The sequence below is a fragment of the Ornithodoros turicata genome, chromosome 7 (genome assembly GCF_037126465.1).
Source record: "Ornithodoros turicata isolate Travis chromosome 7, ASM3712646v1, whole genome shotgun sequence".
Lineage (NCBI taxonomy): Eukaryota > Metazoa > Arthropoda > Arachnida > Ixodida > Argasidae > Ornithodoros > Ornithodoros turicata.
The window spans coordinates 14,483,278-14,501,103 of record NC_088207.1 but is presented as its reverse complement, the minus strand read 5'-3'; the positions used below and the strand labels follow the sequence as shown (position 1 = coordinate 14,501,103).

The window sequence follows — 17,826 nt, the reverse complement described above, 5'->3', positions numbered from 1 at the left end:
AAAGATATCACAATTAATACAGCGGTATAGACGCACCTTGTGTACACGAACTGGCCAAAGGTTTGTTTGCGCAAATCAAGGAATTTTCAAAGTTCACAAATGCACGTTGCACTCGTTGCACGTTGTCCTGCTCTGAGAGTGATGAGTATCCTTCACAGCACACTTTCAGCATTGCAGCTTTGCCGCTGCGCGGGAGCCATGCGCACGCTTCTGTCACCAGTGATCTATTTGATCCCCATCAACGGCTGAGTTCCCAGATACGATAAAGCATTAACTCTAGAAGGTCTTCTAGAAGGTCTAGAAGGTCCTTTACGCTGGGTGGAAGGCTCCCTCCAGGGGACACTTTCCTCAGAGAAGCCGCACCCACACTTAAGCCACAGTGCACCCACTCCGAACGTTTTTAACAGATTAGCCGCGGATCATATGCGTGAAAATGCGTACATTTAAAACACCAGATGTGACCATTTACGTATCATACCTGCCAGGCCAACCCTTGAGGAGTTTGCCAGTTCCAAGGCTTCCTCTTCTGTCTTGAACCTGCCAGAGAAGGTTTCATTCCTCACGCACTTCGCTTTCGAAGTCACTCTAAAAACTCTCTCTTCTGCGTGTGCAAATGTCTAGGTGTATTTCTACCTCTATCAAAACATCTGTGTTTTCTGCGAGACTCTGGTAACGACAACGTTAACGCTTGAAATCAAACATAATATTCTGTCGTTGTAAGCCTCGAAAAGACACATCGAGACACATCCAGTCACTGCCAGCCCAATTAACCTTTGCTGTATCCTACTTTGTTTTCATATTTATGAGTATTGTCACATGTACACAATGCACTGTAAAATGTGGCAATTGTCCGAAAAGCCAGCCAATGGCAGAACTTGAACCACGCATCTCTCGACTATCGGTCGAGAGCCTTGACCAATTTCATCACGCTGGCATCCGCTTTCCAACGATTTGCCTGGGAGGCTCTGTTCACTGACTGGGCACACATTCACTCTCACACTATTAACGATTTCGAATGATGCATCTGGTAAGCCTAGCGAGAGCGCCCAGATCCAGTGCACGCTCTACACTGAGGCAGTCATCACCCGAATTTGTCGGACGCTCTACCGCTCTTTTACGAGGGTCGCTGCGCTGGCTACGCATTGTGCGTTCATCGTGTTCGTGAACTTCCGGCAGCGTCGTTGGCGTCGTCGCGCACTTTCACCTGATCAAAAGCATGGCTTGCGAGAAGCAGGTCACGACATCCTCTTTGTCATTCGCATTATCGGTGTCAACTGAACTTTCATCGCTACTACTTTCGTAAAGATCCGTGCCGTCAATGGTGAACGCAACAAAGAAACAGATGACAGGCCATGTGACGGGCAGACGCCGACGGGCAGACGCGCAGACGAGCAGACGCCAAGACGAGACGACACTCGCGAGGCGCATATATGTGCGTGCTCGCCGTCGAGAGCGGAAGAAGAGAGTTGAGGGCGGTTTTCGCTCGGCCTCTCGCAGCAACAGCCAAAAAAGTGCTCTTGGGGCGAGCGAACTGCTCCGTAGTGCATCATCCGAACACGCGGCTCTTGCTCTGACCGCACCACCCGAATTTACCGCTCGGGTTCGGGGCAGAAAAAAGTGCCTTAAACGCATCACCAGAAATCGATATGTCCTACAGTTCGCCTCCTTTCACACACACATACATACGACACAAGCCCAAGGCGCGGCACCTGGTGAACATGATGGAAAGTAATTGTTCTGAGGCTGAACCATAAAAAGGGACAACCACAACACAAGCCTCATGTTGACTGTGGTGCACGAACAGTTGAACTGTTGGACATGAACTGTTCATGTCCTCAGGCAACTTGAGGCGTGTCTTGTGTTTGTCCCTTTGTATGTTCCAGCCTCAGAAAAATTACTTTCCAGCAGCCTCCATCCACTAACCTCCCAGTCCACTATCCTCTGCATGAGAAAAGTGGGGTCTAGGATGAAGATTCGGCAATGTGAATTCTAGAAGACCACATGGCGCCACCGTATGTGCTCTTAGTTCTGTACGCTTTTATCTCGCCTTCAAGATCATTTCGAATTCAAACCTATACTGAGTTCTACCAACTACAGCTTTGTAACGCGACTGATACACTCTCCCAATAGTTAGCAAGGAAAAAAAAGTTTAAGGAACACAACTCACATTGTGTGAAGCTATTATGCAAACGCCTTCGCTGCTGCCTTTATGTTCTTCTCTTTCGACACTTTATTATTTTGTACAGTCAAGCCCGTCTATAAGAATATCGATGGGAAGTCAAAATCTGTTCGTTATATCAGACTTATCGTTACACTTGAGCTTTCGCGAAATCGCCAGTCGGGATCACGTCAACGAAGTAGAACGGTACAAGTAGAACGCAGCTGAACATGCACGTTTGTTGAGAGCACAAAGGAATTTTATCTAGCTCTAAAGTGACGCAGCTCTATTGTGTCGAAAAGCTTTTCCAAGGACAACATAACCGCCGATAGCAAGTGAGGCGCCGCACCTTTTGAGATCGACGACTCATTCCATTGCTCGTCATCCAGTCCCCGTAGTCATTATCATTCTCACTATCTGAACTGTATTGCCCATTAGAACTCGCCTCGTCCATGGATAATTCGTCGACGCGTATTTGTGTGGTGACGCGCAACTGTCTGCCAACTCACATTTTGTTAGGCACGGTACTTCGCAACGAGGTCTTGCACCGGTGCAAACTCCATCGAGCTCGCGCAACTCCATGTGCCTTTCCTCGTCAAAATGCAACCCGGGATCGCAGACACCATTGCAGCGAGCACGAAACCACAAGGAACCTTGAGGGCGAGAGGATGATGTGGGGAGCAGACTCCTCGCGAGCCCTATCAGGGTCCGCGCTTTGCAACGCGCGCGTCTATTTCCCGTCAGTAAAGCGCGGACCCCATAACAAGCGACAGCGACACGCTACAAGCGACAAAATCGATGGCGGCGCCGCCACGCGAGCGACAAAAAAGCTCTGTCGCGGCTACAAAATCTTCCATCTACTCCCCGTAGATATTTGTCGCTTGTCGCCAGAGACCGTTGCCTAGCGCGTGCCCAAATCCGCTAGATTTGGCGGTATGTAACTGAAGTGAATGGTGAAGTACAGAGATGTGGGGCCACGGCGTAGCGTGGGTGGCAAGTCAACTTTATTAACACGAAATTTCGAACTTGTAGGTGGGAAGCAAGCGAACTTTCGAAAGTAAAAGTGGCGGAACGAGGAAAAAAACAAACAAACAAGACGAAAGCGCGAAAACCGCAGCGCCACCAAGAGACGGCCCCGTAACATACATGTACACATAATTTGGTGCTATTAATTGATGACTCCATTTGGTTATGCGGTGTACGCAAAAACTAAAATGACTCCACGTCGTGAGGTGTTACGTTGGGAAATGCAGATTTTTTCCCTGAAACGTTGTTTCGCAGCTCGCCTTTGTCGCCGCTCAAATGGGTCGGGAAACAGCAGCACTACCACCCGCGACAGCGACAAAATGTGTAGCATGTCGCTTGTCGCTTGTTACGGGGTCCGCGCTTAAGGCCGAAATATATGGGACGTTTTGCCCGCGGCATTTGCCCTTGCTCGCACGCTGAGGGATCGCGCGCGTTTACGACTACCCAAAACGCATGGGACGTCTCTAGAACGAGCGATCTGGCGTGCGACGCGCACGTGGTTTTTATATTCTATACGACGGGTGTCCTAGAAAGTGGGCACGCCTGGACACTTTTAATAATTAATATTTCGTTGCCTCGAGAGTCCGATGCCTGTCATGATGGAAATCACTGGTCGGAATGGGCGTGTCGCCTCGTCCAGCCTATACAGACGCCTTCTGTGACCATAGATTCGCTATCTTTTTCGCTATACTTTCGCTTGGCCTGGTTCCTTTCTGCCTCGGACTGCTTTGCATTTTTAATCCCTTTTCCTCCTCTTTTTCACACGAGCCATGTTAATACGTATGGGAGTTGCCCTGTGAAAATTACGCTTTCGCTGGTTTGAGACAGGTGTCCGTCTTACCCACTCTAGTTCTGCCCAGCCTCAGGCCTTTCGCATTATGCAGAGAGAACGCCTTCTCTCGTCGTTTTGCTAGATTCTGAGCGGTTGTTGCACTTACCAACGCGTCCGAGACGCGCGCGAATATCTGTAGCCGACGGACTCTGGCCGACGGACTCTGGCGTACGGTCTCCGCGCGGATTGGAAAATTGGTTTGCGAGGCCACACGCTCGCCGAGCGCGCACGCTGGCCCTGGAGTCGTCGGGAGAACGCTCCATGCGTTTCGGCCTTAATGCGCGGATAAACATGCTGCGTTTTAATTCTGACGGAGATTATGGTTTTGAAAATGCCTTTGTTTTCAAAGGAAAAATGGAATCTTGAGCATCGATTTCCACACCGTTTACCGGGCATCGGGAGAATTCTGAACGCTATACGCGAGCAAACGCTTTCGCGACGACTGTTACGTCGATGTCTTGTTTACATTTACATGTATTCTCTTTCGCTGCGGCGCGAAGTCACCATCGTTGAATGCATCGAGGAGTCGTTCACGATCTTTCACTCTCCCCGACAGCGTACTCTTAGCAATTTCGAACTTGCGCGCGATGGCGGTCTTGGAACTCTTGCCAGCTTACACTGCTGAGAGAATCTGCACTTTTGTCGAAAGCTCAAGCTATTAGCATGTGCGCTTCGATGTTTTGAAGAGTCATTAAAATTTTTATTTCGGAATTCTTCCCGCCAACCAATGGCGTGACGGAATCTTCTCTCCTCCACTCTTGCGGTTTCCTCCTCTGCATACGCGATGGGAAGAAACGAAGAAAGAACACGGCGTTTGTAGGGCGGCATGAAAGTTCGCGTTAACTGGAGTGGTTGTGCGGGATAGTTCCAGTTAAGCGGATTCTAGTTGCGTGATAGTCATGGGAGGCCAAACAAATGGCTGAATTCTGTTCGGCATATCCGAGAATTCAGGTTAGGCGAGTTCGGCCTAACGGGAATCTACTGTACTTCAAAGGGTGGCTAACGGGAAACCATCAATTTCATCTTAATATCGGAGTTATCTTTATATCGAAGATCGTAATAAACGGGCTCGACAGACGATATTTCATATCACCCTGTGCCTTCGCTGCATCGAAAATTGATCGCGTATTTTTGCTATCGTTATAATTGGTGATATAGCCTTTCATAATGTAGTATTGTGTTCATCAGCAAACGCTTTTGTGTTAATAAAACGGAGTGAAATTAAAATACAGTATCGAAATATGTGCACGTACATACATTCTACGTTGCCTGTGCGGTACCCCGTAAGGTACAATTCAAAATTAAATTCAATGCAAACACGGCCAAGCTTACTTGATAATCGAAGCCACAGGCCCGAAAGTTTCCTCTGTGCAAGCCAACATCCCATCCTGAATGCCTGTGATGACGGTGGGTTGGAAAAAATTCCCGCCCAATGGGTGCCTTTTCCCACCAAGCACCACCTTGCCACCTTTACTTATTGCATCCGAGATATGGTGCTCTACCTGCACAAAAACAAACATCTTTTGGAACATTTTTGACATGCTTCATCAATGGCCAACTATACAGAACCACCGAGTCAAAACAAGACATTGTCTGCATCACAAACATTCCCATCAAAAGGAAGTCACCCATGTAAATGTGGAAGTCATAAGTAACTAATAACCTTGTCATAACAAATAGTTACAGCCAATTAAGAGATAAGTAACTCCACGATGATACATAACCTGAGCGATGGGCAAACTTACATACAGGATAAACACACAGCAGCTCAAATTATAGGCTCATCACCATGGTATTTGTCTACCAGCTTGCCTGCGTTTATACCATTCTCTCTAGGGTAAGCAATTTCGACCACAAGGAATTCCATGTGCCAACAGTAGGCGACGTCACTCAGAGTTGGCACCTCTGTCCTAGAGCAAAGCTAGGGTGACGTCTTGCTTCGTCGCGGGCCCTCAACAAAGACATCTTTTTTCTTTGTATTATTTCTCTCCTCACTTCCTGTAATCCACTCCTCCCATGTAGCGCCCGTATGGGACTTTTGAAAGTACAATAAATTGATTGATTGATTGACGGTATGAAAAATGTGTCATGCATTTCGCTGCACAACGACAGCGGGTATCAACTGGAGGCTAGTTCCAAGACCACCAGTTCTTGGTACAGTCTGAATTTGCTAATTTGAAGTTTCCAATAGGAAAGTCATTTTAAACCTTTCCCAATACCACAAGAAATTTACGTATTACCGTCCCGCATTGCGAGTGGTTCTTGGCATAGCAGGATGGCGCATGTGTACGGAAGAGTGCACAGTCAGGGGTTCTGTCGCTTTGCAGCAATTCCGTACTTTTGAGCGCAAATCTCTCTGTTGCGGAAAATTTCACTGTCTGCAATGCAGCAGAATGCAACAAAAAAAGAGTGTTCCCCTTGTTTACATATTTGGTGCCCCTTCAAAATAAACTCACACTATCTTGAACTCGAATTTTGAAATGCACTATGTAACGATTTGGTGTTGACGAGACAATTCTGAGAACGTACCTTTGAGACAGCCTTTTCGTTGATGAGTGGCCCCACCGTCGTGCCGTTTTGGAATCCGTCTCCCACAACGAGTTTTTCCTGAATGGCTTCCACCATCCCTATGAGAAACCTGTCGTGGACGGCCTCATGCACGAGTATGCGATTAGCACTCACGCATGTCTGAAAAAAAAAAGTCATCTTTTCGAACTGAAGGCGACTAGAAATCAGTGCACTAACATACAAAATGGAGTTGCATGTTCGGCTTTACTGACAGAACAGCGACCTATAAAAGTGTACCTGTGGCGACCTATAAAAGTGTACCTGTGGCGACCTATAAAAGTGTACCTGTGGCGACCTATAAAGTGTACCTGTGGCGACCTATAAAGTGTACCTGTGGCAACCTATAAAGTGTATAAAAGTGTACCTGTGGCAACCTATAAAAGTGTACCTGTGGCAACCTATAAAAGTGTACCTGTGGCAACCTATAAAAGTGTACCTGTGGCAACCTATAAAAGTGTACCTGCGGCAACCTATAAAAGTGTACCTGTGGCGACCTATAAAAGTGTACCTGTGGCGACCTATAAAAGTGTACCTGTGGCGCCCTATAAAAGTGTACCTGTGGCGCCCTATAAAAGTGTACCTGTGGCACCCTATAAAAGTGTACCTGTGGCGACCTATAAAAGTGTACCTGTGGCGGCATCGCAAACGTAAACCATTTCATTTAATGGGCAGTCCTTGCACAGCTTGGGACAAAAGTTGACGGAAGACAACACTGGCGTATTTCTTTATTGGAACGGCCTCCTGCTAGCTATGGGGAAGACATCGAATAAGAGACGGGTGACTGGCTGGTTCGTCCATCACTCAGACTCAGTATATGTGCCCGCTCCTGTTTGCTGCTAGAGTGTCGCTCGAATGAAGCAATGCGTCACATGGTGTTCCCTATACTCTTGTTCCAAGCTGTACCGTTCCCCGTGTATTATTACGATATTATGTTACCATTACGCTATTATAACTATAGTGTTGTATATAGCTTTTTTTCCTAAAGGCTACGTAATTCATGTCAGCATATGCGTTTCAATTATTATGATGTGCTTTAGTTAGCATTGACATACACTTGTTTATTTAGTTAGTATATACTGCATGTGTTTAAGTCATTCTGATGTCTGTTACGAATACAGCAGATATTGTTCATTTGTATTATGTTATACTGACTGTACGCTGTTTGGGGGACTGACTCGTGTCAAGCAGCTTGACTTATAGTTTTTTGTCCGTGCTCCCATACCTGAGCGGTGAAGAAAAAAAAACAGAATAAATTAATAGAATTTTGGAAAAAAAGGTCACTGGGTTGCCTACATTTTTCCCACACGCATTGTTGCTCTGTGCCATTGCACTGCCACCAACAAAACAAGAAGATTCGGATAGAAAGCCAGCATCAACTAACTAAAGCAGGCACTGCCGAGGTCAGAATGCATTTCAGTATTCTGAGCTCAAAATTTGAGAACCCTACACGTAAACGTATTCCAGTGCGATATCAACTTGGCCCTCAAATACGCTTTATACAGGTGGTTCATGCCACGAGCATGAACCTGAGATCGAACTCGTGTCTGGGACTGTTCTCAACTGCGCGTTGTGGTCCCTGTTCACACAGTATTGGCACGTACGTGTATTTACCTGACCAGCATTTCTAAATTTCGCGGCCATCGCACCTGCGACGGCCTTCCCGATATTGGCAGAGTCAAACACGATGAAAGGAGCATTGCCACCCAGTTCGAGGGAAACCTTCTTCACTGTTGACGCACTCTGCTTCAGCAGTAACTAGGGCAGAAGATAATAGACGGTGTAACTCTAATACTTCCAAACGAAAACAATGCATGAAACAACTTAAAGCTCCACATGTGATAGGCAACATTGCGAACATCATGAGAGCAGAAAGGCAGCACAACTAGAAGATTAAATTTAATTAATTTTAGATTAGAGAAGAAATTAATTTTCGGATTAAACCTCTCAAGTTTTCATCCACGATTTCCTCCGATTTCCTCCCCTAATTTATCTCGGGACACTTAGCACGATGAAATGGCATTTCGGAGCATAATGCAAAAAACATTCACACACTATAGATAGAACACAAGCACGAGGCGCGGCACCTGGTGAACATGTTGGAAAGTAATTGTTCTGAGGTAGGAACATACAAAGTAACAACGACAACACAAGCGTCAAGTTGCCTGGGGGCATGAACAGTTAAACTGTCGTACATGAACTGTTCATGTCCGCAGGCAACTGTCCTGTGTCTGTCTCTTTGTATGTTCCCAGCCTCAGAACAACTACTTTCCAGCAACGCAGTTTTCTCTGCAAAAGAAAAGTAGGGTTTAGGATGAAGATTTGACAATGTGAATTATCGAGAACCACATGGCGCCACCACAGGTCCTCTTAGTCCCGCACGCTTTTATCTAGCCTTCAACATCCTTTCGAGGTCAAACCAATACTGCGTTCTCCCAACTACATCTCTGTAACGCCAATGGTATGCCCTACCAAAAGATACAGTTAAGGAACACAACTCCCGTAAAGCCAGATTTTGGTGTGAAGCTATTGTGCAAATGCATTTATGTTCTTTTCTTGTGATGACACTTTATTATATTGTACAGTCAAGCCCGTTTATACAGATATTGAAGGGGTAGCCAAAATCTGTTCGTTATATCAGACTTATCGTTATAAATGAGCTTCCGCGAAATCGGCATTCGGGATCACGAACAACAACGTAGAACGGTAAAAGCAGAACGTCGTTGAACGTACACGTTTGTTGAGTGCACAAATTGAGTTTATCTAGTTCTAAAGTTCTTTCTTTTCTTTCTTTCTTTATTATAGACACAACATGTTACATCAGTTGTTTAGGGGCGGCCAAAAAGCGGCAACACTGCAGCTTGACGAGGGCACGCCCCTTTAATAACGTGCAGCAGCATCACTACAATTGCATAACTGACTATAATAAAGCAAATCGCAAAACAAATCGCAAGCACTGCTCAATGTGAATTCACAATAACAGACATAACAAAATCCGGTTAAATGTAACGAAAGTAATCGGAAATAGAGGTTACAGAGATGACTTTGATGTAAACTATTCGACACTTCGACACCGTCATCGCTATATCCGGTACCATTTTTACAGCCGCGCTTACGCAGCCGCTTGATGGCTACTTTCGGAAAACCTGGATACATGTTCCACAAAGCTAAGTGTGAAAAGCGTTCACATTGGTCTCCTTACTATGTCGTTACGTTACCTGAGAAGACCAATGGGAGTTAAGTTAAACAGCTGAAACTTGTTCCCAATCCATATGTCAATTGCTCCACGCTTTTCTCTTCTCTCGCCTAACCGGGCGTCTCTTTCCCTTTTTCTCCTCCATGAAGTAGCTAGCGAATATACGCGGTGGAATAGCGAATACACGCGTCGTATCAGTCCTAAAACCAGCAGGAAAAAGAATGGAGCTTCCGCTGCTCCTTTAAAACCTGTCTCATTTAACGCTTCTAATGTGCTAGTTTCGTAATCTTTTAAAATGGATAAAATACCCCAGTGCGAAGGTAAAACAATGGGACGAGACGAACACAGACAAAGGGACGACGTACAGCACTGCAGTGCTGTGCGTCGTCCCTTTGTCTGTGTTCGTCTCGTCCCATTGTTTTACCTTCGCACTGGGGTATTTTATCCATTTTAAAAGATGTCATACCAACCCGCCCAAATTTTAACCTTATTTAGTTTCGTAAGCTACACATCAATAAATTAACCAAAAAATAGAAGTGAAAAGCCGTATACTACCCACTTTTCCAACGGCTGAGGACCCGGTGAAGGAAAGCGCCCTAACATCTGGGTGCTCGCACAGACGCAGGCCCACTTCGGGGGTGGTCACTTCTGATGAGGGCAATACGTTTACAGTTCCAGGTGGGAAGCCCGCCTCGTGAGCCAACTGGGCCAGGGCCAGGGCCGACAAGGGAGTGTCGGGGGCAGGTTTGATGACACAGGGACAACCTGCCGCCAATGCTGCTCCGATCTTGCGAGTGATCATCGCATTCGGGAAGTTCCACTTGAGGACAAAAGACACAAAGGCTTGAAGAACGACAACTAGAGCGAGCCATCGGAGGTTGATGCTTCGGAAGAGGACGGTCTCACCGAAGATGACCTACTCCTAACGCATAATGGAACCGTGTATAATGGGAAAGCGCGAAATGTCATGGTTATTAAATAAAAAGGATTAGACGAATAAGAGCTCTATAGCTTCCCACGAGCTGTGCTGACAAAAGCATCTGCTACACGTCTCCTCGAAGAATCACGTGACAGTCGACGCAACGAACTAGGCTGCCTGCAACACTCTCCTGTCGGTCTACACTGTTAAAGTGGGACTCCGCAATAAAATCACCACAAAGGTTGTCGTATATCCGTAACCTTTGGGATGTCAGGAACGTATGTACGAAATATCTCGGTCCAAAACTGCCCAGATTTTACTCACACAAATTATTACAAAGCGAGCGCTTCGCCTCTGTGAAGCGAGAAGGCGCTGAAGAATGAACACACTGATAGCTCGGCGCAATCATGATCGCAATGCCTTATCAAAGCCTGATGATCGCGATCATGCGTGCGATCACGAAGCACTGGCAAGGCAGCCGCGATCATGATCGCGCCGAGCTGCTGACATCATCCGGCAAGGGAGAAAGAATGCAGGCTTGGAACAGAACTCTTGGAGCAGACGACAACGCTGGTGACGTCACGGGATCCTCCTCCGGAGGAACAGCCGTAATATGGAGCTCTGTTTACTGCTCTTCGCATCCATGAGTTGAAAACCCGAGACGAGGTAGGGACGATAACAGACGACACAAACACGGTCGTCCCTACCCCGTCTCGGGTTTTCAACTCATGGATCGTCACCACCAGCTGGCTTGCTACTTAACTTTCCTTTCGTTGCTCTTCGCATTTCGGTTTCGGTTTGCTGTTGTCATCATTTATGAATTAATTACTCGCGCAAAATGCAATGCGAATGTTGTATTTGGTGTCGAGGGGGTGGTTCGTGTTCGGAATGATGATCACGTTTCTTTCTCTTCCTTTTTCTTTTTTTTTTTTTTTTTGAGCCCTTGCGAAGGCTCCCATGAAGCGTCAAGGTGACGTTCTTCGTGGTTTTATGAGGGCGATGCGTTGATCAAGGTTCGGTACATCTACCTCTTACGGTATATTTCTGCAGATTTCTCGCGAACTGCTCCGACATCCTGAATGAAACTTTCCCTTGTGTGTATTCAATGTAGGCACTCGTTGTGTCAAGTTTCGGAATCACCCGATCTGTGAGAGACCGTCCCTCTAAGAAGCACACCTCCCTTCACGACATACACAAATTATCTCTTTCAAGTTTGTTGAGAAAGCCAAGACACATGCAACATAGTGTAACAGCTCCTAATGTGTATACAAAGTGCCACAAAAGGAATATCACTCGGAATGGCCTTGAGCGTGGGTTTGCGTGTGGTCATACCGGGGTTATTATGGCAGTCACTCCAACGGGCTGTTTGAGGAAGACCATTTCTCGGCCTTTGACAGGAGCAGGTACGACGTCTCCGTAGATTCTTCTGGCCTCTTCAGAAAACCATTCTAGGAAGGAACCGCCGTACGCAACTTCCCCGCGTGCTTCGAGTAGGGGTTTTCCCTAAAACGACAGAAACGCACAATGCACTCACCGACAAATCGTGGAGGGTATTCCGTCCTGACATCCCAGGGTTGCAATTCACATGTCCAAAATTCCTGACGTTCAAAATCACAAGATGAAAATGCTGGTCTTATAATGCTGGCCTCGCTTATAGAACACGCGCTAGGACCTGTAGGCGCAAAACTTGAACTACCCTTGGCCTCACTACAGCACTACACGCACGTGTATGTCTCTTGTGACCATAACCAACGACACTTCGTTTTGTGTCCGCCCTGCAAAGCCTAACCGTCGCTAAAACGACTTCGATGAACACAGAAAACACGCAAGGATGGCACGTTGCTGAGCAATATCCTACTTTGAAACACGGTCTCAGACCTCGCAGATATAACCTTCGCTTTTACAATTTGATTTGCAGGTACAGTAACATGCTCCTTTTCTTGGAAAACACCTGTAATTAGTTACCGCTCTTGGTGTAAGTAGCTGTAAAGTGTAACTGTACATAAGTTATGCAAGCAGTCCATATTGGTTCATGTGGGAATGGGCGTGTTTAGACTCAAGTGGTGGGAAGTTACTGATGATAATAAGAAACAACTATCGCTTATGTGTATGCGGTGTAATTGCAGTCAGAGGGTGCGTTAAAGAAGCATTGAGGTGCACCCCTCCTCCGCAAGATGTTTTTCGTTTGTCGATGCAGAGCGTTCTCCAACGAATAAAATGAGTTGCTGCGACAGAACGACGGGTGTTGGTGACCTACGGAGCAAGCCCGAGGGCTCTGTTCCGCGCACCTTCGAAAAATCCTCCTCCTCGTGAAAAGAGCGCAACGCAGGATGAGAGGGCATTGTCACGTATGCTGCTCCCGTCACGTGAACAGTGACGTAAGGCTACACAGCACATAGAAATCATAAGTAGAAAGGCTAGAAGAAAAGCTGGGAGAGAGTGTGATGGGGAAGAGAAAAGGAGTTGTACCGAGGCAAGACCCTCTCCCAATGCCCAAGTCCTGGAGGCGCCATGATCCATATTTTGGATTCGGCCGGATCCCGTCACAGCCTATCCACTCCTGAATGCCAGGCACATTCGACGCAACGGTATCCGATCCAACGCAAGTCGTTTCCGCTTCCGCTCTGCTCCGCGTGCCATGCCGTGTGTGAAGTGTGTTTGTTTTGTCTGCCATCACCTGCGCGCTGGGATTCCCCAGGGAACGAGTATCGTACGATTTAAATTTTGTGCTGCGACATAAAACAGCAGCGCAGGGAACTCATAGGAGCCACCGTTCGTAACAAGCTAGGCCCACCGTATCGATCATGGCGGCTCACATGTTGAGATGCTCCTCTTCGCTGGGCTTGGTTCCTTGGCTTGCTATTATGAGAGTTCTGTGAGACAGCACAAGCATGTACAAACGGCGCGTGAGCTGAGAAGAAAAAGAAAAGTAAGGCTCCGGTATGCCCCGTGTCACCCAGGGATCGTGTCGGCCCTCAGCGGCCCGCATCTAACTGGTTCTTTTTTTTTCTTTTTTTTTTTTTTTGTAATTCGATTTCACAGTTATAACGCACCGCAGAGCGAAAATATTTTGCGGCTTGACAGACGAGGCAGGATTTCGACCGATGTTAAATGTCCACTCATTGTTCTCTGAGGTAGGCGCTCCGGAGCGCGAGTGTTTCGCTTAACGGGACATATGCGCTATCGGCGCGCCCCGAAGCGTCTAACAACAAGTTTTTCGTACTCCCATTATCGTGAGCTAGAATGGATGAATGCGTTAAGCAGGTGCTCCTGAGCATGGGACTGCACGCTCCATGTGCTTAACGGGCGGAGAATATCACAGAGTGCGACTTTGGGAGTGTGCGCGAGCAAAAGTGTCGTATTCCCAGTCTTTTTCCGAGCGCGGGGAACGCGCTGCACGGATCATGAAATGTGACGTCAGGAGTGAAGAATTTTCCTCGCTGGGACGCTTCGTTGGTGGTAGAACGTCCCAGACAGAACACTTCATCCTGTGGATGTCCGAAATATATCCCAATGTCCGTATCCAAAAATAGATGTCCGCCAGACATCCCTGAGAGCATCGTACATGAGCGTCCCTGGTTGGATGCCCGCAGGACCTCCCATGTTGGCTGTTTCAAGGATTGTCCAAATAATGTCCTTGTCGAGATGTTACACGGAACATTTCTTTCAGGAGGGGTAGAAAGAAACACGATCTTTTTAGCAGTGCTGAAGTTTACCTTTCAGTCGAAAAAAAACTGAATATTCTGAACGAAATAAGTAAGAAACACAGGCATTATGTTGATGGTGAATTAATATTCCTAACAACTTCATACTTCAATGACGTTTCTGTGTCTAATCGAGCTTAACATACACCTCACCCTTCTTTTTGTATCACAAGTGAGCAGGACTTTCGAATTCGCGGAGGCTGCTAACTAAACCTGTATACTATCTGTTTTCTCAAAGGATGGGAGTGAGCAATGTCCAGGACTCCCTTCAAATTCGCGTACTTCAAAATACTACCCGTACTCCCTTCAAAATGCTTGCATTACTGCTCCACGAAAAGAATTTGTATTATCTTTTTAAAAATTTGTGGTCTTGGTGGTCCTATCTCCCTTGAGTGTAGTGAGCGGATTTTGTTTTGATATGAAATAGCGTTCCGTGGCACATGCACGTAATCCGTGGAACGTCCGCGTACCTCCGCGTTACATCCAAATATAGTCAGGGAACGGACGTTCCAGGCAAGGTCCGAACCCCGGCCACTCGTATGTCCGTAGAATGTCCCTAGGAGAAATGCCTTTCTCCCACGCAAATAGCAATCTTCGTAAGCGGATAATCCATGGAAATCCCAAAGACATTTTGTTCTGTGTTAGCGTGTTAGCGCAGAGGTCAAAGTACGCGCGCACGAGAGGGAGGAGGGCACGACACCCGAGACGGCCGGGGAGAAACACAGAGATTCCGTCGGAGGCATTCGACGCTACACCTTTGGCAATGTCAGACGTTTGTCTTACGTATTAAAGTTTCGTTTTTTTCTTCCTATTTCCGATTCCGATTCCATTTTTATCCGACATGGCGACGAGGAAAACCGCATCGGCCACCGCCACACCCGCTACCTCCACTACGACACCGCCTGTTCTGGAACCTTTTGGGGCCACACCCAACGCTAGCCCTAACGACCCCACCGTCATCAACATGCTGGCAACTGCATTGAGCTCGATCACCAAACTTCTTGAACAGAGACACGCAACCGCAATGCAGGTAACTACGATGCCAGACTTGACGTCTACGCTACCACTCTTACTACGGCAAAGACGCCGACTGTTTCAAAGACTGGTATTCCGCTGTGCAGTCCTTACGAGAGAGGTCCGGATGGAGCGAGAACGCAACGCTCAGCTCCGCTATATCGAGACTTCGAGGACGCGCATTGGAATGGCATAAAACCGAGGGTACTAAGCTAACACAATGGCATGACTGGATCACCGCTCTCCAAAAAGAATTCGACATTCCCTTTTTGTTTCGCCAGTGGATGAACCACGTCAACCTACGACGCCAACGCAAGAAGGGACCCCTCGTGGATTACATTTACGCCCGACTACAACGGATCAAGAAAGGAAAGTATCAACTTTCTGACCCTGACATAGTGGACCGGATTATCGACGGTGTTCTCGAACCAAGGCACAAACCTATGCTCTCTGCCTTTTACAGGCTCAGGCAAGGTTCTGTAAACGACCTGGTACAGTACGCTCGGGAAATTGATCGCCAGTGTACGGACACAGTGCACAAAACTCCCTCCACCGACCACTCCAAACAAGGAACAGCGAAGACGTTCACAACAAGCAGAAATGGCTATGAAGAAGTGGCTATGGCAGTATTCTTTACTACTGAGAGCGTCCGCCTATGAATGCGACATTGGATGAAGGTTACGCCCATCTTGGGTTGCTGGACTCCGAATGATTAAAGACAGAAGACTCACTGAAGACATGTTCCTACACTTCTTTAAAAATCTTGCATGATGTGTGCATCCCAACGACGTAAAATTACTGGCGTACTGTGTACGGGTGACACCGAAGCAGCACTTGGGCAAAACAGTGTGCTGACAGAGCCGGACGGGCTGTCCTCACACAGCTCTGTAACATCCGTTCCATTACCGGAAACAGTAACGGAAACGTAACGGAAACAGAATTAAACGATAAAACGATAAAAACGATAAACGATGCTGTATTGCAACTTCCACATAAAGAATACAATCAGGGGGAAGCCAAAAAGCACACTGCCGTCAGTGACCCCCCAAATGGTTTTCCGGCCACGCGCATGGAGGTTTGCAGTTTCGCGCGCTAGTGCCAACGACCAGTGAAACCAGCAGAAATCCGTGGGGTTGTGGTCTTCGCGGGCGGGGGAGGTGCGATGAGAGCGTCGATGGGACTGAGAGCGGCGCCGACAGTGCTGCTGGCGCGGAGTTCGCTCTTCAGAGGTGTCCCATCTGCCGAGTAGGACGGCAGCCAAAAGAGCGGTCATGCGGTGAACATCTGACCGCAGCTCGTCAAGAGCGTGTGGAGCGGTTGAAGGGCTCAAAGACGCGTAGGAATGCTGAGCGCCTCAGGTTGTCTCAATGTGGCAACGGTCGGCACAGCGACTTCAACAATTTTGTCCGCATGAGCAGCAAGTTCGGCAATCGACAGGTTGGTAGCAGTGGCGAGCAGCATCTGAACTGTTGCAGGAAGGTGCTGAAGAAGTTCCTTGAGAAGCGGTTCGTCGACAGACGCAGCGCGGGCTTCCAAAAGGTTCTGCATATGCCGAAGGAACTGCGACGGCCTCTTGTCACTGAGGTCTCCAGCGGAAAGAAGCTGTGGAGGGGCTTACGTTCCGAAGCCATTGTGCGTTCAATAATGGCCGCTTTGAGCTGGTCATATGGCGCAGAACAAGGCAGAGCATAGACGATGTCGGCGAGCTCAGCGGCAAGCTCGGGTGGTAAAACAGACACAACATGGTAGTAGCGTGTGAGCTGCGACATAATTCCGGTGAGGTGGAATTGGCACTCGACCTGAGAGAACCACACGCTTGGGTTGGTGTGCCAGAACGACGGAAGCTTTACGGATACATGGTCAACATGAAGACGCGACTCGGCGTTGTTTCCCTGCTGGGCGCTGGCGTCATCCATTGCTTGAGTCACCACATGTGTGGTCCTCAATCGAGGGTGTGAAAGGAAGAGGTCCGGAGCCGCCAGCTGATCAGAACAAAGTGATGTTTTTTTTTTTTTTGCGCGCCCCGCGCACCTAAACTATAGCTGGCACAACATGAGAGCGTCACCGTCAATGGCGAAACATATACTTCTGTATGTAGAATATGTGCACTGGTGTGTTGTCCACGACGTCATTCAGGTTCCTCAACACGTTCACGATGAAACTGGATTTACCACATATGGAGGGACCACATAAAATACAACGAAAAAGATGACGGCGGTGAAAAGGTTGGGGGGGAAGACATGGTGCGTGTGTGCACTTTGCGCAAAGAAAAAGAAGAGACTGAGTCTCGTATAGAAACGCTCCCTTTTATTTACACATCGTCCTCTAGATCCGAACTGCGTTCCCAATGCAGATTTTCCAGGCTAAAGTTGGACTTCTTCTTCCTCAATCTGTCCGCCACTAAGATGGGGT

At 47.6% G+C, this 17,826-nt stretch overlaps 1 protein-coding gene across 1 annotated transcript in view; it reads right to left on the bottom strand.

Annotated features, from left to right (window-relative positions):
- The window catches only part of LOC135400227 (succinate-semialdehyde dehydrogenase, mitochondrial-like), a 43,915-nt gene that overhangs the window by 5,090 nt on the left and 20,999 nt on the right, over window positions 1-17,826 (bottom strand). Inside the window, exons 5-10 of the mRNA XM_064632001.1 lie at window positions 12,029-12,199; window positions 10,337-10,597; window positions 8,196-8,339; window positions 6,546-6,704; window positions 5,349-5,518; window positions 479-537 (exon numbers count right to left, since the gene is read on the bottom strand). Of these exons, the coding sequence (XP_064488071.1) occupies window positions 479-537; window positions 5,349-5,518; window positions 6,546-6,704; window positions 8,196-8,339; window positions 10,337-10,597; window positions 12,029-12,199 (964 nt within the window). The remainder of the gene's footprint in view (window positions 1-478; window positions 538-5,348; window positions 5,519-6,545; window positions 6,705-8,195; window positions 8,340-10,336; window positions 10,598-12,028; window positions 12,200-17,826) is intronic.